The sequence below is a fragment of the Panthera onca genome, chromosome B1 (genome assembly GCF_046562875.1).
Source record: "Panthera onca isolate mPanOnc1 chromosome B1, mPanOnc1 haplotype 2, whole genome shotgun sequence".
NCBI classification, from domain to species: domain Eukaryota; kingdom Metazoa; phylum Chordata; class Mammalia; order Carnivora; family Felidae; genus Panthera; species Panthera onca.
The window spans coordinates 134,503,389-134,530,463 of NC_138342.1; the positions used below are offsets into that span (position 1 = coordinate 134,503,389).

Consider the following 27,075-nt stretch of genomic DNA (forward strand, 5'->3'; position numbering starts at 1 on the left):
CTATTATTCACTCTCAACCTACTATTTTAAAAGTTATTAGAAATTAGTGTGCTTTTTGAAGTAAATTAAAACATTTGTATCAGTATTTTCATAGAAAATCAGCTAAATCTTTACCTGTGACATAAAGATAATGAGATTTGTATTACCCCGAGATTCTAAATTTTTTTAATGTTCATTTATTTTTCAGAGGGAGAAAGAGAGAGAGAAAGAGAGAGTGAGCACAAGTGGGGGAGGGGCAGAGAGAGAGGGAGACACAGAATCCCAAGCAGGCTCGAGACTCTGAGCTGTCAGCACAGAGCTCCATGCAGGCCGTGAGATCATGACCTGAGCCGAAGTCAGATGCTTAACCGACTGAGTCACCCAGGCGCCCCTGTATTGCCCTGAGAGTCTATTGTAAGGTCAAAGAGATACTGAAAGGAGATATGAATTCAAGGACATAGGAAATCCTTTTCCAAAGGAGAAGGTTTAGAGTTGTCATTAATTAATTATTAATAACCTAAGTTCTTATAATACATACTCATTCTTTTATGATGCTAGAGAGTTTTTAAAATTGAGGCATTGATATAACAAATTCATAATTAGTAGAAAATATGGAGATTTCTGCAGAACAGTGGATCTCAGATTTCTCTAACACAAAGCCCCTTGATATTTATCAGTTGAACTGTTTGCAAGTGGAGTGGCCTAGAAGTCACTTGACAACGTAATTTATGATTGTTCTGAAGCACAATTTGAGAGAGTTTGATGTTGCATGAGAAGGAAAACTGGGCCTGCTAGTGCATTTAATTAACCAGTCAGCATTTATTTCTCATCATAGCCTGTTGTTACTTTGTTGAGAACAACAACAAAAAACACTAATTAGGACTCTGCAAGTGACATTAAACTCTCCCTACTTAGACTTTAGTGGGTTTACATTGATATGCTGTGTTTTCTGTCCCTCATCTGATCCTTGGTGGCTGTAACCAAGTTTTTTAATATGTCCTGATCTCCAAAGCATCCGCTATTCATTTACGTCATTTTACTAAATATATCAGATGTATGAAAAGTTATACAGCATATGATAGCAAATATCCTTATTCACCGCACCCAGCTAAAGAAATAAAGCATTACTAATAAGGTTGAAATGCCTGAGTCTCCTCCATGGTTGTATGCCCTCACTGTAGGTATCTCAAATTGATATTTCTCATTTCTAGAAATCTCATTAAATTTTACCTCTTGTACCTTTATTTTTTTAAAAAGAGCATGGTTTGCTTCAACTTTATGGAAGAAAATTATCAATCTTCTGTAACTTGGTTTACTCTTACTCAGTAGTATGTTTTGAGATTTATACTTGTAGTTCCAGATGAAAATAATGAAATAAAAAAATGAAAATACCCTTTTGACTGCTATGTACTATTCCATTGTCTATATTATGTGATGGTGTTTGGAAGGAAATTTTCATTGTTTTGGTAATACAAACAAAGTGGTCATAAATATTTTACATGTCCCTGGTGTGGTGTGCCTGTTCCAGAGAAAATGCCTAAGAGAGAGATTATTACTGGTGTATACTTCTTTAACAGTTGATCTCACTCAGTTGTTTAAAATGTCTGTATCACTTCGCATGCCTACTCCCGTTATGTGAGTTCTGGTTTTTATCTTTTATCAATTCTTGGTATCATCAGACTTGTCACTTTTGCCAGTTTGTAGATATGTCAAGTTAACTCAGTTGGTCTTGATGAGTATTACCTGATTTTCAGTGTGGCTGATAATTTTTAAATTTTTGTGTAAGCCTTTTGTGTCCCTTTTTAAATGAAGTATCTGTTCATGTCATTCTTAATTTTATAATGGATTACTCTTCTTTTTCTTAGTGATTTACAGTTCTTTATATAAACAGGATTTTATTTCATTTTTTATGGTTTAATTTTTTTTAATGTTTTATTTATTTTTGAGAGCAAGAGAGACAGCGTGTGAGCAAGGGAGGGGCAGAGAGAGAGGGAGACCAGAATCCAAAGCAGGCTCCAGGCTCTGAGCTTAGCACAGAGCCTGATGTGGGGCTCGAACTTGTGAACCATGAGATCATGACCTGAGCCGAAGCTGGACGCTTAACCAACTGAGCCACCCAGGCACCCCTATATAAAGAGGATTTTAATTAATTTTCGCTTTTACTGGTGGCAAATACCTTGGCCAGTATTATGGTTTGCCTTTTTATTTTCTTTGTGGTATTTTTCATGTACATTTTTATAAAAACTCTTAAAGTTGTTGAATTTATTAATATATTTTTTTCTTTTTCATTTTGAATCTTATGTCTTGTTTAAGAAATTTTTTTCCTACATTCAGTTTATAAAGATATGGCCCTATAATGTCATCAGATCTTAAAAAGCTTTAATTTTTATATTTCTTTCTTTAGCCCACATAAAGTTTTTTCTCTGTGTGTGCGGTAGAGATGGAACTTCATGTTTTCCCCATGGTTAATCAACTGTCTCAGAAGCTTCTGGCTGAAGAACCTATTCTTTCTCCCTTTAGCTGCTATGTCACTTCTATTCCGGTAATTTTCCATATAAAGTATGGGCTTGTTTCTAAGCTCGCTGTACTCACCCATTGGTCCAATAATGACTAAAAATGTCTGCTTTTCTTCACCTATTGCTCTTCAACATAAAATTTCTAGTTTGCCAAATTTCATGGAAATCTCTGTCAAAACTTTTATTGGATCTCATTCTTCTTCAATTTTGATCAGTTTATTTAACCACTTTGATTTCCTCAGCATTAGCTATCAAAATGGTGAAAAATTGTGCACCTTACTTTTTTTGGGGGGGGCTGGAGTGCTACATAAGTTAGAACAATGTCGTTTGCATAGTGCGTGCTTAATAACAGCTTTTATTATAGATTGTTTTGAAGAAGACTTGACATCTTTATGATATTGAGTCCTCTTATACGTGAAAATGGTAAACCTTTATATAAGCCTTCTTTATTACCTTGCAATCAAGTCCATAAGTTTTACACACATCTTTTATTAGATTTTACTCTTAGGTGCAATTATTTTTATTCTTTTGGGGTTTGTGTTTGATAGCTTAACAGGATTTTTATGTTAGCAAACGAACGAATAGGATTCTAGGTTGAAATTTATTTTCTGTCCTTATTTGAAAGTATTATTCTACTGTCTTCTGGGTTTCACTGTTGCTGTTGAGACATCTGCTACCATTATAATTTATGTCCCTTTATTGCAAATCTTTCTTTTCTGCTTGCTTCCTCTCATTCAGTTCTTTTTTTTTTTTTTTTGATATACTGCAGCATCAGTAATTTTTGTGGAAGTCAATTTATCAAATAGGTTTAAATATGTATTTTCATAAATTTTAAAAGAAATTTCCCCGCCTCTTCATATTGTCTTTGTCCAATCCTCTCTATTCTCTCCTGATGCAACTCCAGTCAGTTTAATGTTATCTCTTTGCTTGTTTTGATGATTCTGGGTGACCCTTGGTTGAACTTCTCATTTACTAATTCACTTTCAGGTTGATCTAATATGATGCTTACTTCTTACACTGTATTTAAATTTTTAATAGTCATATTTACTATGATGGAAATTATTTTTCTTTCAAATATGACTGTCTCGTAATGTCTTTTTGTTCATATTTAAATATCCTCTTTTATTTGCTTTTATATAGTTAATTATTTTTTTAAAATTTTTTTAAATGTTTATTTATTTTGAGAGAGAGAGAGACAGAGTGTGAGCAGGGGAGGGGCAGAGAGAGACGAAGACACAGAATCTGAAGCAGGCCCCAGGCTCTGAGCCTCCCCTTTCCCTTCCATTTCCCTTCCTTTCCCTTCCCTTCCCTTCCCTTCCCTTCCCTTCCCTTCCCTTCCCTTCCCTTCCCCATTCCCTTTCCCTTCCCCATTCCCTTTCCCTTTCCCTTCCCTTTTTCTCTTTCTTTCTTTCTTGCTTGCTTGCTTGCTTCATTTTGAGCTCATATTTGAGTACCACAAATGGTACTCAAATATTGTTGGAATTCCAAGGGTCCTGGGTTGAGGTTACATTTTTTTTAGGGAGAATATGTGTTTATTTGCTTCTGCTTAGATTGGAGCTCAATCCAGAATCACTTTAATTTAATTTCCAGGGATGTGTTTTCCCAAATGTAAATTGAAACTGCAAAAATGTTGGGTTGGTGTAGCCTGTGGTTGTGAATTCTCAGGCCTACTTTGTTTTTCTCCTGAGAGTAAAGCCAGGTAAAAGAAGTTTCCCTGTTCCATCCCTTTGCTAACCAACAATTCTTTCACTACTTTATACCATGTTCTCACCCTGAGGAGTTTCCAAAGTCTATTTTTTTAATGTTTATTTATTTTGAGAGAGAGGGAGAGAGAGAGAGAGAGAGAGAGAGTAAGCATGAGTGAGCAGGGTAAGGGGCAGAGGAAGAGACAGAGAGAAAATCCCAAACAGGTTCTGTGCTGTCAGTGCAGAGCCCAATGCCCTGGATGGACCTCAGGAACCGTGAGACTGAGCCAAAATCAAGAGTCGGACTCTTAACCAACTGACCCACCCAGGTGCCTCTCCAAAGTCTTAGATTCCACTCATGAGCCATTAAATGGAAAGTTTTAAGTAACCCTGATGGACAGTCAGGGCTCAATGTCCCACCGGCTTCTCCCTATTATTTTTGTGAGTTTTCTTTCTTGTGGACTCAGCTCTGCATATATAACATTATGTTAGGGGGAAAAGAAGAGGTTTCTTTGACTATTGAGCTACTCAGATTGCTGAAAATGAAAACCAACACAGCATGCTATAAAAATACTGGAAAAAAAAGTTTTAATATAGTAGAAGACATTTTTAGGATCCTTGTTTAGGAATATTAAGAAACAAAACATTTGCAGCTGCCCCCAATTTTCAGTTATTTCTTATTCTAATGTAAGTAGAGTCATTAAGTCCTATACTCATAGACTTGCATGTTCTCAAGTGTTGCATGGAATCTCCCATTATTGAATCTAAATTGAAAGGAATGGTTGAAATCAACTGGGTCTTAGCAACAAAACAACAATAATGGCAAAACAACAGCCAAATTAAAACTACTTTACAATTTTTAGGTACTTGCCATTTATCAGACACTGTATTTAGTACTTAATTTTTCTTTTTAACCTTCTGTTTGCTTTAATTTATTTTTTTAAGATCTCAGACAAGTACTTCTCTGATTTCCATTGGGGCCTCTCTGTGTCAGTGTGCCCCAGCATTTTACAGCCAGGGCCACCAAGTCCTTAAAAACATTAAGTGAATTATCAAAACTATAATGGATGTTATGTGGTCTGGCTCCAATTCAGTAGTATTTTTACTATAATACATGTTTCCTGAATGGAAAAAACTATCTTTTTATATCTTACATATATCATAAGATCTCTTTAAAAATTCAGGGAATTTGGGCTAATTTTTTTCTCTATTTAATAGATAATTTAACTTAGTATTAGAAATAAGGCAGATATTCTCCATCTAGTCTGTGTTCAAACACCTGCTTATTTCTACCAATAATGGTACAGAGGAGATTAGGAACATTTTGATGTATCAAAAAAGGCTTCTACATTTAGTATTCCCTCATGAAGCCTTACATTTCTTTGCCCCATATGACTTTTTTGGGAGTTTTGAGTAAATATGTCTTTTAATTTTGATTAGATATTTGGGATATGTTGCCATGAAAACTAGAATGTAGAGCGGAAGCACAAGTAAAATTGAGCCTTGCTCGTTCAAGGATGAAGTATTGCAAAGTCATACACTCCCATTTAAATATTTATTATTATTGACCTTTACCTTTTCTGCAGCTTCATGGCTAACCCAGGTGTAAGGTGGCAAAAAGTAAATTGGAACTCTGCTCTGACCAATGCTGAGAAGGCAGCAGAGATTTTATTCAGATTCAGATCAGTCTGGTTATGAACCTTCTAAAAGAAGAAAAATGCTCTCCCTGAATGTGGGCTTTTCAAAAAGATACAGTTTTGTTTGTTTGTTTGTTTGTTTGTTTATCGTTGATTTATTTTAAGTTTTTATGTTAATTCCAGTTAGTTAACATACAGTGTAATATTAGTTTCAGGTGTACAATATAGTGAATTAACATTTCCATACATCACCCTGTGCTCATCACAAGTGCCCTCCTTAATCCCCACCACCTATTTCCCCCATTCTGTCACCACCTCCTCTCTGATAACCAGAAGTTTGTTCCCTGTAGTTAAGAGTCTGTTTCTTGGGGCACCTGGGTGGCTTAGTCAGTTAAACATCTGACTCTTGGTCTCAGCTTATGTCTTGATCCCTGGATCTTGAGTTCAAGCCCCATGTTGGGTTCTACACTGGGTGTGGAGCTTACTCCAAAAAAAAAAAAAGAGTTTCTTTCTTGATTTGCTTCTCTTTTTTTCCCTTTCCTCGGTTTTGTTTCTTAAGTTCCACATGTGAGTGAAATGATATGGTACTTGTCTTTCTCTGACTGACTTCCTTCACTTAGCATTACAGTATCTATCTCCATTCTTGTCATTGCAAATGGAAAGATGTCTTTCTTTTTTATGGCTGAATAATATTCCATTGGGTGGAGATATATATATATATATATATATATATATATATATATATATATATATGGTATATATGATATATATACATATATATACATATATACATATATGTATACATATATATATACATGTATATATGTATACATATATATATCATATATATATGATATATCCCAATATATCACATCTTCTTATCCATTCACCAATCAATGAGCACTCAGATTGTTTCCATATTTAAATTATATGCTTCTTGGGGCGCCTGGATGGCTCAGTCGGTTAAGCGTCCGACTTCAACTCAGGTCACGATCTCGCAGTCTGTGAGTTCGAGCCTCCGTCGGGCTCTGGGTTGATGACTCATAGCCTGGATCCTGCTTCGGATTCTGTGTCTCCCTCTCTCTCTGACCCTCCCCCATTCATTCTCTGTCTTTCTCTGTCTCAAAAATAAATAAACGTTAAAAATAAATTAAAAAAAAATAAATTATATGTTTCTTAAAAACTTTTCCAGAATAATGTGGACATAAACAAACAAGGACTTATATATATTTAAAAAAATGCCTTAGGTTTTAGTACCTGAGCATTACAGAAAGCAAAGGAGTTGTATATAAGTGTATCAGTGCCCCCGGGGGTATGTTATATTTATAAAAATTAAACCACTTGTGGCAATTGTTTAGAGAGATCAAATTCATAAGACTTTGCTTAATTATTTGATGTGGTTATGGTGATTACCTTAGGCGATTCTTGCCATGCTCCATTTAATTTTGTTCTGGATGTAGAAATACAGAAAAGAAAATAATAGATCTATTAAGGAAATTCAAGATTTTTAAGAAACCCTGCTTATGTAACTAAATTCATATATAAATACTTATCTTCATTTAGTTTGTTACCCTAGAGTTATTTTCTTGTGACTTGTTAGTAGAAAAAATCACAATGAAGATAGAACCTACAAATTATAAAAATCTATAAATAAAATTTCTAGCTGCATTATTTAACCTATTTTGGATGCATGCCATAGGGTAGCATTTAAGTGCACACACACACACACACACACACACACACACACACCACACAGTAGAGGTCCATACCTTAAGAATATATATTAGAAAATAACTTTAAATAAACAGCTGGAGAGATTATTTTCCTTAATACCTATTTGACTTAAGATATCACCACTCTGGAATCCATTTTCTCATCTATTATAGTATGTTTCCCCCCTTTTCTTGTGAGACATTTCTAGTTAGTTTCAGACTATCTGGGTTTAAATTCTAGCTCTACTCCCACTAGCTGTGTGAACTTGGGAAAGTTAAGCTTTCCGAATGCCAGTTTGTTGGGAGGATTAAATGACTTGATATATGTGAGCCCTAAGAAGAGTTTCTGGCACATAATATCTTATCTAAGCATTAGTTCTTACTTCAAAGAACAATGGCCATGTAGAGATCAGACTCACTTTACTTATTTTCAAGGCTTCATCTTTTCTTTGTTTATTTTATTCCATTAAAGCATGGATTCTGGTTATACAATGGTACAACAGTAATATACAACATAATACACCAATTTACTCCAAGGGAAATTTTATCTTATGAAAAAATACTGTATAACTTCACAAATAATTTGGCAAAGTCTTATCAAATTAGATTATGATTGCATTTGGTCCAGTACTACTTAAAATTCTTTGAGAGCATGAAATGTGTTGCATAAAAGAAAGTTATGCTCACACATACACATGTATATAGGTTTCTCCCTTCTTTAATATTTTTGGACACTGCATGATTAGTGTTCATAAAACTACATCCTTGGCTGGTTACATCCCTGCTTTCTATTATTTTACCCTGGAAGGAACTATTTCATAGGAGTAGGCCAGCCATTTGGTGCACATATTTGTTCAGAAGGTATGCCTTAGTTTTCCTGACTGGTGCTAAGATTTACTTTGCATTACTTACTTACTTACACTGTTCCTATTGATAAAAAGTTCATTGTTATCCTTACTGAACTATGACCTATAGCATTGTTCTTAACATTAAAAAAAAATCAGATATTCTTTTATTCTTTAAGAAATTATTTTAGAAATTCTGGTTCCTCCCATGTTTTTTTGTTTTCACAACATAATCTATTAGGGACCTGGCAACAATCTAGTGACTCTGAAAAAGGCAGGCCACCAACTGGAGTAGTTCAGACTCCAGGATAGATTTTTGTTTCTGCTTTATGTTTTCTCCATTTGTATTTCATTTAGCCACCTTAAAATTGCCAAATCTTCAATTTACTTTGTGATTTATGTACAAAATTGCATGTGTTCTCCAGAACAAGACATCTATTCATTTAGGTATCTGAAATGATGGCTTTAACTGAATTCATATGTGCCTATTTTCAGGAATCATGTGCAGCTGAAATAACGTATGGTGTAAGCATAAAATGTATACAATATTAATATTTTTCTTTGCAATTAGCTGTCATCTACTCATTTCTTTTTTTCCAACTTTGTTTTTCATAGAAATTAGTTATTGCAATACTCATTTACACTGAGTTTTTGTGTTGTCTTTCCTGAATGCCTCTTTTCAGCTACTCGTTTGTTGTCCCCTTGCTTTCATGGCTCTGAATAGTTTTTCTTTATCTTCTGACCCTTACTAATGGAGAACTATTGCTTGGCTAATTAATCTTTCTTTTGCCTTATTGCATCTATGGTATGCTGGGAGTAGGTTATGAATAATTTTAGAACCATATTGACAGTGACTAAATATTGATGTTATATGACTTGTATTATGTTTTCTCCTATCTTTTTCATTTTCTATGGACTGCACAGTGAAATGGAAAGTTGAGGCAATTATTCATACAATATGTGGGCTTTTTAAAAGCCAGTATATTAATGGCAAGAAAGAATTATGAACTCTATAAAACAGTTTAATTATATACATTGATCAAAGGTATCAAATGATTATTCAGATTCTCACTCAATTTTCATTGCATGGAAACCAGATAATGGTGTATACTTTTCAATTTATTATTAACTTAAAAGATGTAACAAATAAAAAAATAAGGAGAAATGGTATTTCAAAGTAGGTTGGTCCAAAGGTGAGTTGAGTAAAATTCTTAAAAAATAATAACTTTTCTGCATAGAAAAATCTCAGAGAATCAACCCAAAAGCTCACTGAACTGGTAAAAGCATTCAATAATATCACTAGGTATAAAAGTATCATTTTAAAGCCAATAGCTTTCCTATCTACTAGCAGTACCGAAAATAGAATTATAAAGAAAAATTTTCTGAAAACAACAGTAATAAAGCTACAAGGTATCTAGGGATAAACCTAATAAGAAGTGTGCAAGATATGAATAAAAGTATAAAGTTTTACTGAAAATCATAAAAGAGTTCTGAGTCGATAGAGATTGGCTATACAGTTAATGGGGTTGTAAATGTTAATCTCTGCCAATTAATGTGTATTTCAATCCAATTTTAACCGAAATTTGGAAGAAGAAAATGTAAATCGATAGGTAGGAAAGCTTTGCAAAATTACACTGAAAACTATTTAAAATAGTAATTTTATTATTTAAAAAAATTTTTTTTAACATTCATTTACTTTTGAGAGACAGCATGAGCAGGGGAGGGGCAGAGACAGAGGGAGACACAGAATCTGAAGCAGGTTCCAGGCTCTGGGCTGTCAGCACAGAGCCTGATGGTGGGGCTTGAACTCAGAAACCGTGAGATCATGACCTGAGCTGAAGTCAGTCGTGTAACTGAACGAGCCACCGAGGCGCCCCTGAAAATAGTTATTTTTAAAGGACTAAAACACTTGTTTCCCTTTTGAGAAATAGACCTAAGCACAAAAGAGAACTTGGGTATGATAAAGGTACCATTTTAAAATTGAGGGGAAATCAATAAAGCTAAATTAAAGGAGTTGGAAAATTGAACGTCCATGTGGAAACAAAGTTAGATTTCTGCCTTACATAAAATCCAAATATTAATAAATTCGCAGAATTAGTTATGACTGAAATAATTATGAAATCACACATTAAAAATTTTGAAAAATTTAGGATGGCAAGTCCTTATTACACAAGACACAAAATCCAGGAATCATCAAGGAAAACACTGAGAATTTGGTTACAAATATCATTATATACAAAGTAAAAGACAAAAGGGAAAGGAAGAAAAAAAATAAGACTTCACATATATAGGCAATTAAACATATCAAAATTTAAGTGGTAATCTGATAGTAAAAAATATGCAAAATAAAGGAGTAGATCATTAAAAGAGGACTATATAAAAATAAATGCACTTTCTCACTAATGATGGAAATCCACATTTTCTTATTTACCAGAAAATGTGTAGTACAGTAGTTAGAAGGGCAAGATCAGAGTCCAGCTGCTTGGATTTAACCCCCAATGTATCATTTTCTACAGGTGTTAATCTTAGAAAATTACTTACCTTGTTTTCAAGTTTTTTAATTTGTAAAATGTGTATATTAGGTCCCATATGTTTAATTAGGTTAAACAAAATTTAAGTTGTCGTTTTTAAAACAACAGTAAAATGCTATTATCACGTGTTAGATTAGAAAAAAAAACTAAAGGGGTAAAAAATATTGGCTACTGGTGAAGAACACCAAAAAATTAGAATTTATCTTGTTTTGTTGACAGAAATGTGAATCAGTACACTGTATTTGCGTGATTTGATGGCATTGATCACATTTTACCCAGCATAACGTTCAATCAAACAATCCCACTTTCTTTTTCTTTTTCTTTTTTATTGAAGAATAGTTGACCCATATATTCCATTAGTTTCAGGTGTACAACATAGTCATTTGATGAGTCTATATGTTCTGCTCTGCTCATTACAAGTGTAGCTACCATCAGTCACCATACAATGCTAATAGAATACCGTTGGCTAAATTCCCTATGCTGTGCCGTATGTCCCCATGACTTATTCTTTCCATAGATGGAAGCCAGTATCTCTCTCCCTCACTCCTTTTGCCTATCCCTTAACCCCCTTCACTTTGGTTTGTTCTTTGTATTTATAAGACTGATTCTGCTTTTTGTTATTTGCTTATTCATGTTGTTTTTTATAGTCTGCATGTAGGTGAAATCACATGGTATTTGTCTTTCTCTAACTTGTTTCATTTAGTATATTACCCTCTAGGCCCATGCATGTTGTCACAAATGGCAAGATCCCATCAATTTTTTTACAAAAAGTTTATTCATTTATTTTTGAGAGAGAGAGGAAGGGAGAGGCAGAGAAAGGGAGAGAGAATCCCAATTTCACGACTGTGAGATCATGACCTGAGCCAAGATCAAGAATCAGATGCTTAACCAACTGAGCCACCCAGGTGCCTCTTACCATTTTTTTTTATGAGGGAATAATACTCCATTGTGTGTGTGTGTGTGTGTGTGTGTGTGTGTGTGTATACATACAAATTATTATGTACGTGTGTGTGTGTGTGTATACACCACATCTTCTTTATCCATTCATCTATCAAAGGACGCTTGGATTTTTTTCATATCTTGGATATAAATAATGGAAATAAATAATGGTTGTAAATAGTGTATATAGATGATACAAATAATGTTATAATAAACATAGGGCTGCATATACCTTTTCGAATTAGGGTTTTCATTTTCTTTGGGTAAATACCCAGCAGTGGAATAACTGGATCATTTGGTATTTCTATTTTTAGTTTTTTGAGGAACCTCCATACTGTTTTCCCCAGTGGCTGCACCAATTTAAATTCCCACCCACAGTGCACAAGAATTCTATTTTCTTCACATCCTTGCCAGCACTTATTTCTTGTCTTTTTGTTTCTAGCCATTCTGACAGGTGTAAGGGGATATCTCATTGTGGCTTTGATTTGCATTTCTGTAAGTCTTCTTTGGAAAAATGACTATGCAGGTCCTCTGTACATTTTTAATTGGATTATTTGCTTTTTTGGCTTGGAGCCATATAAATTCCTTTTATATTTTTATATTAACCCCTCCTTGGATATATCATATGCAAAAATATCTTTTCCAACTCAGTAGGTTACCATTATTGTTCTGTTGATGGTTTTCTTCACTGTGCAAAACTCTTTATTCTGGTGTAGTCCCGAAAGTTTATTTTTGTCTTTGTTTTGCTCACCTGAGGAGACATATCTAGAAGAATGTTGCTGAGTTTGATGTCAGGGAAATTACTGCCTGTGTTTTCTTTTAGGAGATTTATGGTTTCTTGTCTCACGTTTAGGTCTTTAATCCATTTTGAATTTATTTTTGTGTATCGTATAAGAAAGTGGTCCATTTTCATTCTTTTTTATGTAGCTGACCAATTTTCTCAGCACCATTTTTTGAAGAGACTGCCTTTTTTTCTTTGTATATTCTTCCCTCTTTTGTCATAGATTAATTGACCATACAAGTGTTGGTTTACTTCTGGGCTCTCTATTCTATTCCATTGATCTATGTGTCTATTTTTTGTGTTAGTACCATACTTTTTGATTGCTACAGCTTTGTAGTGTATCTTGAAATCTGGCATTGTGTTACCTCCAGCTTTGTTATTCTTTCTCAAGATTGCTTTAGCTATTCAGAGTCTTTTTTTAAATCGTATTTTTCTTTTTAACGTTTATTTATTTTTGAGACAGAGCATAAACGGGGGAGGGGCAGAGAGAGAGGGAGACACAGAATCGGAAGCAGGCTCCAGGCTCCGAGCCATCAGCCCAGAGCCTGACGCGGGGCTCGAACTCACGGACTGCGAGATCATGACCTGAGTCGAAGTCGGACGCTTAACTGACTGAGCCACCCAGGCGCCCCTATTCAGAGTCTTTTATAGTTCCATATATATTTTAGTATTATTTGTTCTAGCTAAGGGAAAAAGACTATTAGTAATTCCACTTTTAATAATCTGTCCTGCAAAAATATTAGCACAGGTGCACAAGGGTGAACCTACAGACATGTTTGCTGCAGCCTTATTTATAATAGCAAAAATACTAGATTTATTTATTTATTTATTTATTTATTTATTTTCAATATATGAAGTTTATTGTCAAATTGGTTTCCATACAACACCCAGTGCTCATCCCAAAAGGTGCCCTCCTCAATACCCATCACCCACCCTCCCCCCCCTTCCCACCCCCCATCAACCCTCAGTTTGTTCTCAGTTTTTAAGAGTCTCTTATGCTTTGGCTCTCTTCCATTCTAACCTCTTTTTTTTTTTCCCTCCCCTCCCCCATGGTCTTCTGTTAAGTTTCTCAGGATCCACATAAGAGTGAAACCATATGGTATCTGTCTTTCTCTGTATGGCTTATTTCACTTAGCATAACACTCCCCAGTTCCATCCATGTTGCTACAAAGGGCCATATTTCATTCTTTCTCATTGCCACATAGTACTCCTTTGTGTATATAAACCACAATTTCTTTATCCATTCATCAGTTGATGGACATTTAGGCTCTTTTCATAATTTGGCTATTGTTGAGAGTGCTGCTATAAACATTGGGGTACAAGTGCCCCTATGCATCAGTACTCCTGTATCCCTTGGGTAAATTCCTAGCAGTGCTAAAAATACTATATTTAGATTGTAAATGACAGTCTACATATCTTAGTTAGGTAATATTGATGAAATGGTGATATGTCCAAACCAGAGAATGCTAGGGAGTAGTTTCAAAGAATGAGCTAAGCCTCTGTCAACATGGTAATTTCTTTGTCAAATGTCAAAGCCAATCACAGGACAATTGTTCTGTGCTCTCGTTAATTAAAAACATAACAAAATCAGAAACAGACAAAATCAACTCTAACCAGAACTTAAGGTGTGGAAGTATACATGCCAAGTGGTTGTTAATAGGGGTTGCTTTTGAGAAAAGTAGGAGTGAAGGGGAATGATAGCTTTTTATTGAATATACTCATTTAAATTTGTGTAAGAGTCTATTCCTATTATTTTTGAGTAATAAACATTTTATTTATGTTACTAAGACATGTAAGGGCCCAAACATAAGTACCTTACTAATCTTTTCTCGAGGAAACTCTTCACACCATTAGTTCTGTTCTTGCTCCTCTTTTTGACGTGAGTATAACAATGAAGCAGACCTTTGGACAGTGTTAGAGCAAAGCGCCATGTTCCCTTAACAAACATTCGGTCATCATTTTATCAGGACCAGTGCATCAAGTGTGAGTGAGTCCACTGTGCTAAAGTTAAGGCCTCCAATTACTCAGCAATTTAGGAATGTAGGCTAATGGCCCAGAGCATTTCTTAGTACATTTACATAATTGCTTGTTATATGATATTCAAAAACTTTTTCTTCGTTTAATAAACCTTTATGAGTTAACGTATAAACGCTGAGGCATATAAATGAGGCATATAACCCTCTCACTTGCCAAAAAACGGGTGAGCAAGAAAGTCTTGTGAAAGCTTCAGAAACACTTTGAACCATCCAAAAGCAAGAAAGTTATCAGATCTAATTTGAGAGCATCCAGACAGATAAAGGCAATAAAGTTCTCTTTTCCTTTTTTGCATGTCACCTAAAGGAAGATTCTTTTAAGTTGAAACCTTCTAGTTATTTGAAAAGTTTTCAATTTTTTTAAAAGACTTTTATCACAAAAGCTAAAATGTTTATTTGTACTGAAATATCATCAAATCTATATTTGGAAAAAAGTAGTCTTTCCATTTTGTAGTTTCTAATTACAATCAGATACTAAGAGACTTGATATTTCTTTAGACATCAAGATCAAGAGTGGCTGTGGAACCCAGGGCATCTCTGGCAGGCAAAAGGCAGAGATAGACATGCAATAGAAAAGCAAAAAATTGAAGGAACAAACGGGATAAACGGAAAGTACAAGAAATATGAAAAGAAGAAAGAGTAAAAGAGAGAAAGACTGATAAACTTGCAGCGAATGGTAGAATTTAATCCACAAAAAGTTATCCTATCTCACACTCAATTTTTGCAGGAGTTAAGTTTGCGATGAATAATAAGTAGGTACTACCTGATATTTTGTATAATTTCTCTCTGTGATGTTTGGCCGTACAGGCCCAAGTTTGAGCTCGATGGGACCTCTGAGGGCACTGAGACATTTGAAAGTTGCAATTTGCCAGAAGCACACAGCTGGCTGGTGTCACCGCTGGGATTCGATGCCAGGCCTCCAGAAATTCGTCCTGGCGCTCTTTATCCACAATATTCAAATTGTGTCAGGGCATGCGGTGCCCAGAATTTACATAGAGCAGAGAGTAGAGCTCTGTGTATTTATGAGGAGGAAATACATGTCCGAGGAAGAAGAATGGGACTATCTTTTGTGAAATAACATCTTACATAAACAGAGGTAATTCTCTTTCGTTTATGTGTCCAGAACCCATCATTAAAATTCACATAAGAGTTATTGCCTATTACTGCCAGTTCTACTATTGCTTGCTATCCCCGATGATGAATGAAGCCAGAATAAATGTTATAGATTTTTTAAAGCTGCATATAATAAGGGCTACAGCAATAAACTTACGACATTTCACCTCACTCAGCAAACATAACACGAAGGTCAGGAAAAATAAATGTTTGTGAGAGGGGAAAGAAAAAATATATTATTACAACTTCATAGTCTTCTACTCCTGGGTGATGATGCTGCATCACATTTAATATTTATATGAAAAATGGGCTCAAAATATATGCAAAGGAGAAGCAATTTATCATAGCAAAGATTTGTGGCAGGGTAAAGGAAAAATCATCAGTGAGGCAATTTATAGAAAATGTCATTGTGGTGTCTGTGTATTATTCTTCACATTTTCTTTGAATCATTTAGTGTTTCATGCAATAGCTATATACTGGGTGTCTTTGGTAGGAACCATGCTGGCCTCTAAGGAGCAGGAGTGGACGGAGAGAGAGGTAGGCTTTTGAAGAGATGAGAGTTTGGTAAGAGGTGCTGACTTCCAGCTCCCGTGTGGGAGATCCCTCTTGTCAAGTGACAGTAAAAGAAGGTTCTCCCAAAGATAATGTGAGCTTTAAAATAATCCCATTAATGGAAAGTAGATAGTTTTACTCCATTTCATTTTGAAAACAGTCTATTGTATTTACTTGAATTTTCCAAAAAGAGAGGAAAGAAAAAAGGAAGTAGTTTCATTTTTAACATTTCCCCACAGTTTTAGATGGAAAGCAAATGTTACGTGTGCCATTATGGTACAAGAATTACATTTTTTGAAGGAATACTTGTTGTTTATGGTAAGTTCCCAGGCTTGAACAGGTCCATCAGATTATATAAGTAAGACATTTGAGATTGTGAGAATACCTGAGGATATTGTCAAGTGCACAATGTATTACTGGACATATGTCCAAGACTAAGAAGTTCACTTCTTTCATTTAGCTTTCCAGAAGCATCTGTGCTATTTATTTTTTAAGGTTAGGAACTTTCTCTCTCGATGCAACTTCTCCGTATATCAAATATATTTTGAAGCTTAGAATAATAAAAATTTCACAGATACTCCAAGGATCGTCTTCTCATAGTAATGATCATGGTGTTTTTGTTTGTTTACCTATTATGAGAACCGAGAGCCTAAATTTCACAGGTAATTTTAAATGAATACTACTTATTTTGCAATATGATAGTAAAGTATGAAAATATTCTCCTGACATGACTACCCCAGGACCAACAGAAGTGAGACTCCATCAGAGAAAGCTCTTTTATATTTTTGTTATCCAGTTGGTTCAGATCCCATCTTTGTTTGACAAATATTTAATGATATGCTTGTGAAAATTCCTGAATTGAGTGTTGTAAAGAATACAAAAATCCCTATGGTTGGATTTTTTGTCATTAGCAATTTATTTAAACACTTCTGTTTTCCCTGGCACTTCTCTCCATAGTATCTCATTTAAACTTTAAACCATTCCTCTAAGTGAGGCAGAATAAATTAATATCCTCATTGAAAAGGCTAGTAAACCGGCTCAGGTTCTGTGATCCCTCTACCAGATGACCAGGGGAAGTTGAAACTTGACTCCAATTCAGGTATTCTTATTTTGTTCTCACACTGAACCCTGCTCTCAAGGAGGTCACAAAATCCCACCCCACCCCCACAGACAAATAACATGCACAAACACACACTCACTCAAACATACTGGACCTCATACTGTACCTCCCACGAGGGAGGTAAAGGCAGAGTGTTGATGAGGTTCATTATCAGGGAGAATCATATTCAGTTGATGGTAAGCAGGACACCCTTCATGGAAGAATTGGTATTTTATTACATGACATATTTCCAGTCCCCGCTGTGTGCCAAGTTATGTGAGATAAACAGCACTGCATTCTCTGCCTTCAGTTAGCCCAGAGTTCATGGACAAAGACAGACAATTATAACTCAGGCTAACATGCAGAAATGCAGATTGCTTTAGAATCACATGTAGGAGGGCCATGTTCCACTCAGAACAGGTAACACCTGAGCAATGTTATGTCAGTTATTGTCTAAGCAATGGGGAGACAATGATGGATTTTACACAGGAGGGTTATGTCTGCCATGATAAGAAAGAGATTTATTATGGGGCGCCTGGGTGGTTCAGGCTCAGTTGGTCAAGTGTCTGACTTTGACTCAGGTCACGATCTCACGGTTGTGAGTTCGAGCCCGGCGTCTGGCTCTATGCTGACAGCTCAGAGCCTGGAGCCTGCTTTGGATTCTGTGTCTTGCTCTCTCTCTGTCCCTCCCCTGCTCGCATGCTGTCTCTCTCTCTTTCTCAAAAATAAACATTAAAAAAAGAGAGAGATTTATTATAAAGGGCTATCTGGGAAGTTATTTTGGCAATCCAGTCAATATATGGTTGAGGGCCATATTAAGTCAATGCCAGGGACAACTGAAGAGTACAGCTTTGAGAAGTCAAAGGAGCAGTGTTCGTAACCATTTGTATGCTGGGGAATAAGGAAAAGAATTCCAGAGTGATCCTCACATTATGAAGAGATGGGTTTTATTTTAATACGTGAACACTTGCCTTATGGAATTGGTGAATTTTATGCTAAAGAAGAAAGGCAAGTAAAATCCTGGCACATGATTAGTGAATCATTAAATATCAACATTGATTAGAGCATGGAATATATTAAGTAGAGAGGTCAAGAGACACTTTTTTTAAAAATGGTTTTTAATGTTGATTTATTTTTGAAAGAGAGAGAGAGACAGAGTGTGAGCGGGAGAGGGGCAGAGAGAGAGGGAGACACAGAATCTGAAGCAGGCTCCAGGCTCTGAGCTGTCAGCACAGAGCCTGATGCAGAGCTCAAACTCACAAACCGTGAGATCATGATCTTAGCCGAGGTCAGACACTTAACTGGATGGCCCACCCAGGTGCCCCAAGAATTAAACATTTTAATTAAAAGTTATGCTGGCAAGAAAATAAATATAAAATAATCTTAAAAAGACATGATTTAAAAAAGAATCATATGCAGTATATTTATAATATATATATGTATATACTAAATACTGTGTGTAAATATATGTATATATATACATATATACACAGAGTAATAAGTATATTTGCTGCTTAGTGAGATACAATATATTTATAGTACATATTTTCTCATTAAATAAGCAGATAAAGGGAGACAACTTTGATGATGGTTCAGATTTGGGAAACATGTACAAGAAGTTGAATTTGACTTTATTATAAAAGGGGTGAGATCACAAAGACATAGACTGTAAAGGAAGAAGAAAAACAATTGGAAGTCAGATCCTTGGAGAATGTCTCTTCTGTCATGTGTTTTAGGAAGACTAAGATGACAAGAGTGTGAATTGAAGGAGGGAGAGAGGAGGTGGGGACAGTTCAGCTTGGCAGAACCAGGAAGAAGGAAATGAAGGTGAAGATGTAAGAAACACATATGAAATATACAATACAAGCTTCCTGTAAGTAGGGACCTGACCTGTCACACTTAATGTCGTTTCCCCAATTCCTAGAACAGTGTGTAGTCGGTTCTCAAAAATACATGGTGAATGTGGAATGGATGATGTCGAATAAAATGGAGATGGCTAGAAATGTCATGAACAGGACAAAGACGAATAACGAATTAATTATTCTGAAATATAGAACATCGATGATTACAAGACTTACGGTGCCATGAGCAGAAAGGAAAAAATCAACACAAACACATGATTTTTAGGATACAATTTTCGGGTTTTTTCCTGCTTGTTTATATAGTTGAATGATAGAGAATTAGACATTTTCCAGTGGGTGTTACTGGAGGGTGAGGGATGGGAGCTAAGCTATCAATTCCAGTGAAGGTAGACTGTATCTATCTTGTGTGCTGTAGCATTTTCTAAACCCAACCCCATGCTCATCACATCAAATGTTTACAGTATGTATTTGTTCAGTAAATAAATAGATAAAGGGAGACAGAAGACTTGCCAGTGAAGTTGTGGGAAGCATACATAACAAGTTGAATTTGACCTTGTTAAAAGGAGTGAGACCACTGAGAGACAAGATGTAAAAAGAGAAGGACAAACAATTGGAAGACAGGTCCTTGGAGAATGCCTTTTTAATTTGGGATGTGAAAAAAAATGATAAGACAGTGAAAGGTAATTAGAGGGAGAGGAAAAGTACCAAGATGGTGTGATTTTACATTGGCAGCAATGTGGAGAAGAGATTGGAGGAGAACAAGCCTAATAACAAGAAAGCGAGAGAAAGAGAGAGAATTTCAAGATGCAAGGTTTTTATTAATAAATTTAGAGAAGCTAGGAAAGCTTGATCTGAGAAAAAGATGATTTGATTTGGTGACTAGGAGATCATTATCGACAAATGATAAGGAAATTTCAATAGTAAAGTCAGGGTCAAAGCTTGTAAGGGGTTAATGTCAGAAGTTCAGTGATGAAAGAAGAGATATTTTCGGTGACCTCCATGTTTTGAAGTCAGGATTGCTTGGTGATGTAGCTTTTACCAGACTTTGCACAGGTTGCAAAGGGGCTGTTACCATTACTGCTTATAAAGCAGCCTATGTCATTTCATTGAAGTTAATGGCAATTTAGTATAAAAAATGTAGAACAAAAATAAAACATGCCTTGTTCTTTTTCTCCATTTCCACTAAATAACCATGCGAGTTTCTCCAGACTGTACCGAGTACGCTACATTAGCAGCACCAAGGAGCGGAATGACCCAAGAGGAAAAGAGGGGAGGTGGTTGCACCATCAGCATTGTTATTGGCTCATATCATCTGGGCTTGTAATAAAAAGTGGAATAATCAGCAAGTTACTTTTACCCAGGAGATGATCAGTTCTGCTGTTTGACCTAAAGTGTCTTTTGAAAGGACTTCCCTTTGCTGAGTTTCTCAAAGTTGATATTAAATATTTCATTCAAGCAGAGCTCAGTACGGGCATCTTTACCCACTACCCTGCAATCAGTTTTGAGTCTTAAGACATGGATGCAATTCTAATGTTAATCAGCATAATCATGCAGAAATTTTTAACAGTGTCTCAGAAGGCAGTGGTATGGCCCATGGAGCTAGAGGTGAAACTGAGCTTTTCTGTTCCTTCCTCTGCCTCCAGAGATGACATAGGGAAAGAAGGAATATATGTAGTGTGCTGTTATTGTCTAACTAATTTTAGAAAGCTATCTTTGGAGTTATTTCTATTGCTTGTGACGTATTATTTGGATATTCTCAGCAATAGTAAATCCTCTGTCTTTGAAAATGGATATAAGTTGGGGAGGTAGCTTTAAAGTTTGGACCGATTGCTGGGAAATAAAGTTGAGATCATAATGAATAATTTTATTCTGATCAAGTGAGGAGTAATTTTGAGGGCCGTGCACGTAATGTTTTTGTGTATCACATTGGTAGGGTCATGTATTATCTATCTGTGTTATATTGGGAAAAGCATCAGTAGAATGCAAAAATACTCTTGAGTACTTTGGGCTTGGGATGTTAGAAGCGTGACACTAAGGTTTTGTTGTTGTTGTTGTTGCTTTGTTTGTTTGTTTGTTTGTTTTAATCTTGAGATGATACACAAAATACCTCAGCTCAAGTCAGCATTCTGATTGATTCCTGCTGTAAATATCAGTGATATCCTTATCATGCTAGGGAACGGGGGCAGTGACTGAGAGGGAAATGAGCAATGTTGACCAAATGACTGTTGTATGTGTAGCAAAGGGATATTAAAAGAGAAATATTTAGAAAAACAAGAAGATATCTACAAATAAGACAATTGAATATGTAGCACGAAGAAGTAAAGGACAAAGGAGGAGGGTTTGGAAGGACCAAGGATAGTCAAGAAAGAAAGGCCAATGTTACAAAATTATGCTTATTGGAGAATTAGCTGATTTGCCTGAAAAAAAGTGCCTTTTGAATCAGGTGAATTGTAATTTCTTGAGAAGTGTTGTACAGCTTGTGCCTGTTGTTGGGCCAAAGCCAAGTGTTTCCAGATGGCCACTATAACCAGGAGGCCCCTTGACAACTCACTTCAGAGTCTAAAACAAATGGAAAATGAAAGGTATGGCTCCTTATTAAGACTGTCTATTCATTCAAACGGGGACATCCTTTATCAAGCATTCTGCTGATGCTGTGGCTGCTATTCCCATCACAGAAGCTATTTCACTTAAGATGAGAAGAAGAAGTCTCATTAATAAATCATATCACCCGATGTTCCTATAGTATTTAGATGACATGCCAACACTTCACAGGAAATGAAATAAAATGGATCCAGAGAGAATTTTATAGCAGTTTCCCCTCTTTATATGTCATATGGAATCATCAACTTCTGAACAAACTTAAGATTTAAGATGTACATGTCAGTACACATATATCTATGTATAAAATAAGAAATCACCACAGGATTTGCCTAGAAGGTCTTAACAATGAAAGGATTTTTTCACGTATGTGAAGAATGAACCTAGTCAAACACATTAAAGGTTGTTTTCAACTTCTGTACTCAGATGAGGACAAATTATGAACATAAATAAAGGGCAGAAGTCTCATCTCTATTTTATGTTAAAGTGTGAAATGTAAAGAAACATATTCAGTTGTTTTTTGAGATATATTAAACTATTCTCCAGAAGATTGGTAATAAAGAAGGAGATGTTGATTGATATATAATACAGATATAACCTAGAAATCCAAGAAACTTTATGTCAGAAAGACAGGAGTGGGTTGAAAATTAGTAAATATGTAAAGGAAAATGGGTATATTTGATAAATAGAAGTCACTCAAAGAAATAGCCTGTCTTGCTTTCCTTTCCTTTCATATCATATATAGTTGCTAAAAACGATTGCCTATTATGTACTGATTGTCTGGAATTGGTAATTAAAATCTGTATGTATTTTAGCAATGCTGTTATTCATGAAACACATCTATTTTTTCTACACATATTTTATTTCTGAAAGGGAATAAAATTAAATACGATTGTATTGGTCTTATCCCTTAAATGGGATTAATTAATTTGAGAAGATCGTTGGTATTATGCTCTGGGTTGTTAGATTATGTTACTGGATAGTTTATTTCCATTCCTTGGATTGAACTGATCCTTGAGATTAAAACAGTATCAGCTATGCAATCATTTAAAGCCATGTGGTTGACCTGAATTGGTGGCTTTAAACATTGTGGCATGGGTGGTTTCTATAGGGAATTTGAGAGGAATCAGTCTTGGACAAAGTAACCCTTACTTCTCTTAGAGATAGTTTCAAATTTGTGTTTCAAAAAATCATTCTGGCCATATTGTGGAGAATTGAATGGGAAGGAAATATTGGAGGAAGGAAGAAAGATGGGGAGGTTTTCCAGTAATCCAAGTGAGAAAAGCAGTATTACCCATTACTTAAAAGCATGGACTTCGGCTCCAGACTGCCTACGTTTTAATACAGCATCTTCCACTTACTAGCTGTGTGACTTTGGGAAAATAATATAATCTTCCTGTGTTTCAACTTTTCAATCAAAATTCTTATTTGGGAATAATAATAGCTCCTGCCTCAAGAGTTCTGATGAGAAATAAATGAGTTAAAGTACCGTAGATCATGCCAGGCACAAGGCAAGTACAGTGTAAGTAGGGGCCATTAGTGAACTAGGATGATTGGAATGGAGAGACAAATAAGTGGTCCACATCTGAGTATATATAGGTATTAGGATAAACGATAATTAGTGATAGTCCAACTGTGGGGGAGGGGGTAGGAGAAGGCATTGTCATATGTCATTTACCAAAGTAAAAATATCCATTAGAAGGTAAAGGACTGTGGAACAATGGGGACTTTTAAATAAAATATCATTATTATTATTTTTTTTAAGAATCATGGTCCTAAGTCAAAATATTTTGGTGATATTGTTTGTTTTGTATTGAGTAGAACATACAGGTAAGTTAAGTCCCTGAGAAAGATTAAAATTAGGAGTTCAGAACTCCACTTAACTGCTACTTGACTTGAGAGAGCCTAAGTGAGAGGTCTCTTTCTGGTGAGACCTGTCTCTTTGTGTATGATGTGAGTCTTGCATCTGTTTTCTCCTAAAGAACTTTCATTCAGCCTTAGAACTCTTCATGTGCACTCTGACCTTCTAGTGTGAAAGCGTCATTAACACAATAAATCCTTTTAAACAATCAGATATTAGAGGCAATGAGATGTTATGAATGTGTATACATGTCAGGTAATTGCACTTTGTTGTTTTTATACATAATGATTGTTGCTCATCCTTTTTTTCAATAGGGCTGTCCTAAAATAGTTGCCACTTACAAGATTTGTTCAAGAAAAATGTATATATTTTCTTGCAGCAAAAATTACTTTTTAATGCTATATAATTCTTTGAATTCCTCAGAGAGAGTGCTAAGTAAATGAGTGTCCATACATTGGTTGGATCATTGATATACACTCTATATTTTTTCAGTTTGATTATTTTATATTTCGTATAAAGGGCATTATGTTTTTTAATGTTTATTTTGGAGAGAATGAGAGAAGAGAGAGAGAGAGAGAGTGAGAGTGAGCAGGAGGGGAGGGGCAGAGAGAGAGTGACACAGAATCCAAAGCAGGCTCCAGGCTCCGGTCAGCAACAGAGCCCAACTCGAGGCTCAAACTCACCGACCGGGAGATCATGACCTGAGCTCAAGTCAGACGCTTAACCGACTGAGCTGCCCAGGCGCCCCGAGAGGGCATTTAAGTGTTAAGCAAATCTGTGTGATTGTATGCCAATTTCAATGATACATCTTTTCTCTTTTTCCTATTCAGTCTGCTCCCAGTTTTCAAGAGGAGTCTATGCTATTTTCGGATTTTATGATAAGAAGTCTGTAAATACCATCACATCATTTTGTGGAACGCTCCATGTCTCCTTCATCACTCCCAGCTTCCCAACAGATGGTACACATCCATTTGTCATCCAGATGAGACCTGACCTCAAAGGAGCGCTTCTTAGCTTGATTGAATACTATCAGTGGGACAAGTTTGCATATCTCTATGACAGTGACAGAGGTGAGTGACAATATCCCCATGTCTTTGCAGTGGGTCAAATTCAATGCCTACACTTGGCATTTACGTGTGATGTTATGGAGCTACACAAATGTATTAAAGTCCAAGGGTCACTTGATTTAATTTTGCTGTGTAAATGAATAATGCAATTTGAAACTCGGGAAACATAGTTAACAGAGTTAAAAAAAAAGTTGTGAACGTACAATTTAAAGATATAGACTCTGTCGACGCAATGTGCAGATGTTCAGTTGTCATTTAATAGCACTTTCTGTCATCAGCAGCTGAGACCCTATGGTGACTACAATCACCAGTCAGTGAATTGTCTGCCTTGAAAATGGGTGTAAGTGACACATGAATAAATATGTAAATAAGAACTTCTAAGGAAATTAATAGCAATTAAATGTTTTCACATGCAAAAGTTTTATCAGGCAGGTGTGATTGTTGTTAACGGCGCTTTCAAATGATACCCCAGAATCTCTGAGAAGTTGAAGGACTGCTCAGGATCCACTTGAACAACTGGTGTGCAGTTTGACATAAGTCTTCTGACACCAGACCCACGCTTTTCCATAATTCTAGGTTTACGATGAGATATTATTTATTAGCACACCAGCTGGATAGACTCTTAGCTCATCATACTGAAGTTGTATTTTCAGGGGGAGTTATTTCCTTTGTGTTTCCCAAATCTCTTGTTGCAAAGCTTGGTATTAAGAGACCTGCTTGACTTGTATGTCATAGAATCCCAGATGTTCTTTATCAAAAATTTATTTATTTATTTGAGTGTAGCTGGCGCACAATGTTACATAAGTTTCAGGTATACAACAGGGATTCACCATCTCTGTACGTTAGACTATGGTCACCACAAGCATAGCTACCATCCATCACCACACAACACTATTACAATACCACTGAACACGTTCTTTATGCTGTGCATTTTATCCCCATGACTCATTCATCCCACACCTGGAAGCCTCTGTCTCTCACTCCCCTTCACCATTTTGCCCAGTTGCCTACCCCCTCTCCTCTGACAGCTATCCTTTTCTTTTCTGTATTCTCTGTTCTCTGTATTTGATAGTTTGTCCTCTGTATTTGTAGGTCTGGTTCTCCTTTTTTAGGGATTCTGATCCTGTTTGTTTATTCATTCGTTTTGTTTTTTCGATTCCACATCCGAGTGGGATCATGTGGTATTTGTCTTTCTCTTTCTGACTGTCTCACTTAGCATACTACCCTCTAGATCCATCCATGTTGTAACAGATGGCAAGATCTCATCCTTTTCTTTTTTATGACTGAGTGATATTCCATTGTATACATAGCACGTCTTATTTATCTGGTCATCTATTAGTAAAGACTTGGACTGCTTCTATATCGTGGCTATGGTAAATAATGCTGCGGGAAACACAGGGGTGCATATATCTTTTCAAATTAGTGTTTTCATTTTCTTTGGAATCTCAGATGTTAACTATTCCTGGGTCCATGATTTGGCTTCAGTGGGTCTGTGTTCTTACTAAAGCTGTATGAACATTTTGTGCACACGTTTGCATATGCATTTTTCTAAAGGCAGTATCCATAACCAAACCCCATAAGGTTGAGAACCACTATTTTAAGAGCACCTAAGTACCAAACTGTGCTTCCTTTGGCAGCTTGCTTCCTGGAATATTGAAAGGTTCAAACGAAAACCAGAAGCCTTTTTCGACCAAGATAGGGCACCTTGTTAACCCACAAGGGCAGACAAGAAGAGAGCCAGCCGTCAGTCAATTCTCCATTGATCAGTTTGTAGTCATTTGGGGCAGCAGTCCCATCTGGAGTGCTCAAGCTAGGTGTCTGATTCTCTGCCCCTCCTCCAGGTCCAGGGAATGAGAACGCTCAGTGGAAAAGCCTGTCAGCACTCTACAAGCTGAAAAGAGTTGCTATGTCAACTACTTTTCCCCCCTGCTTTGAGAAGGGAGAGCTTTGCTATTCCTCTGAGGAATGAAAAACTAAAACAACCATTTAGAGAAAATATGGATTGCAATGTGCTGGGTGATTCGGAAGCATACTTCTTATTAGTGTGATAAAAGGTCTTACAAAACTGACCTTATTCATGGTCTTCCCTCTTGCTCTCTGCCAACTCCTTAAGCACTCTGTTATGTTAATAAAACTAGCCTGCCGTCTGGGAGTATTCTGAATGCCTCTTTCACCCTTGCATCCTGTTGCTGTAATTTCTGCCTCCCAAATATATTCTCTCTCTGGACACTCTTTTTCATTGTCTTCACTCCGGGCCAGGCCACC

The 27,075-nt window shown here is 36.0% G+C and overlaps 1 protein-coding gene across 3 annotated transcripts in view; it reads left to right on the forward strand.

Moving 5' to 3' along the window:
* The window catches only part of GRIA2 (glutamate ionotropic receptor AMPA type subunit 2), a 157,697-nt gene that overhangs the window by 56,515 nt on the left and 74,107 nt on the right, over positions 1-27,075 (forward strand). For all 3 annotated transcript variants that reach the window (XM_060653906.3, XM_060653904.3, XM_060653903.3), the window contains exon 3: positions 24,574-24,813. In XM_060653906.3, the coding sequence (XP_060509889.1) occupies positions 24,574-24,813 (240 nt within the window). The remainder of the gene's footprint in view (positions 1-24,573; positions 24,814-27,075) is intronic.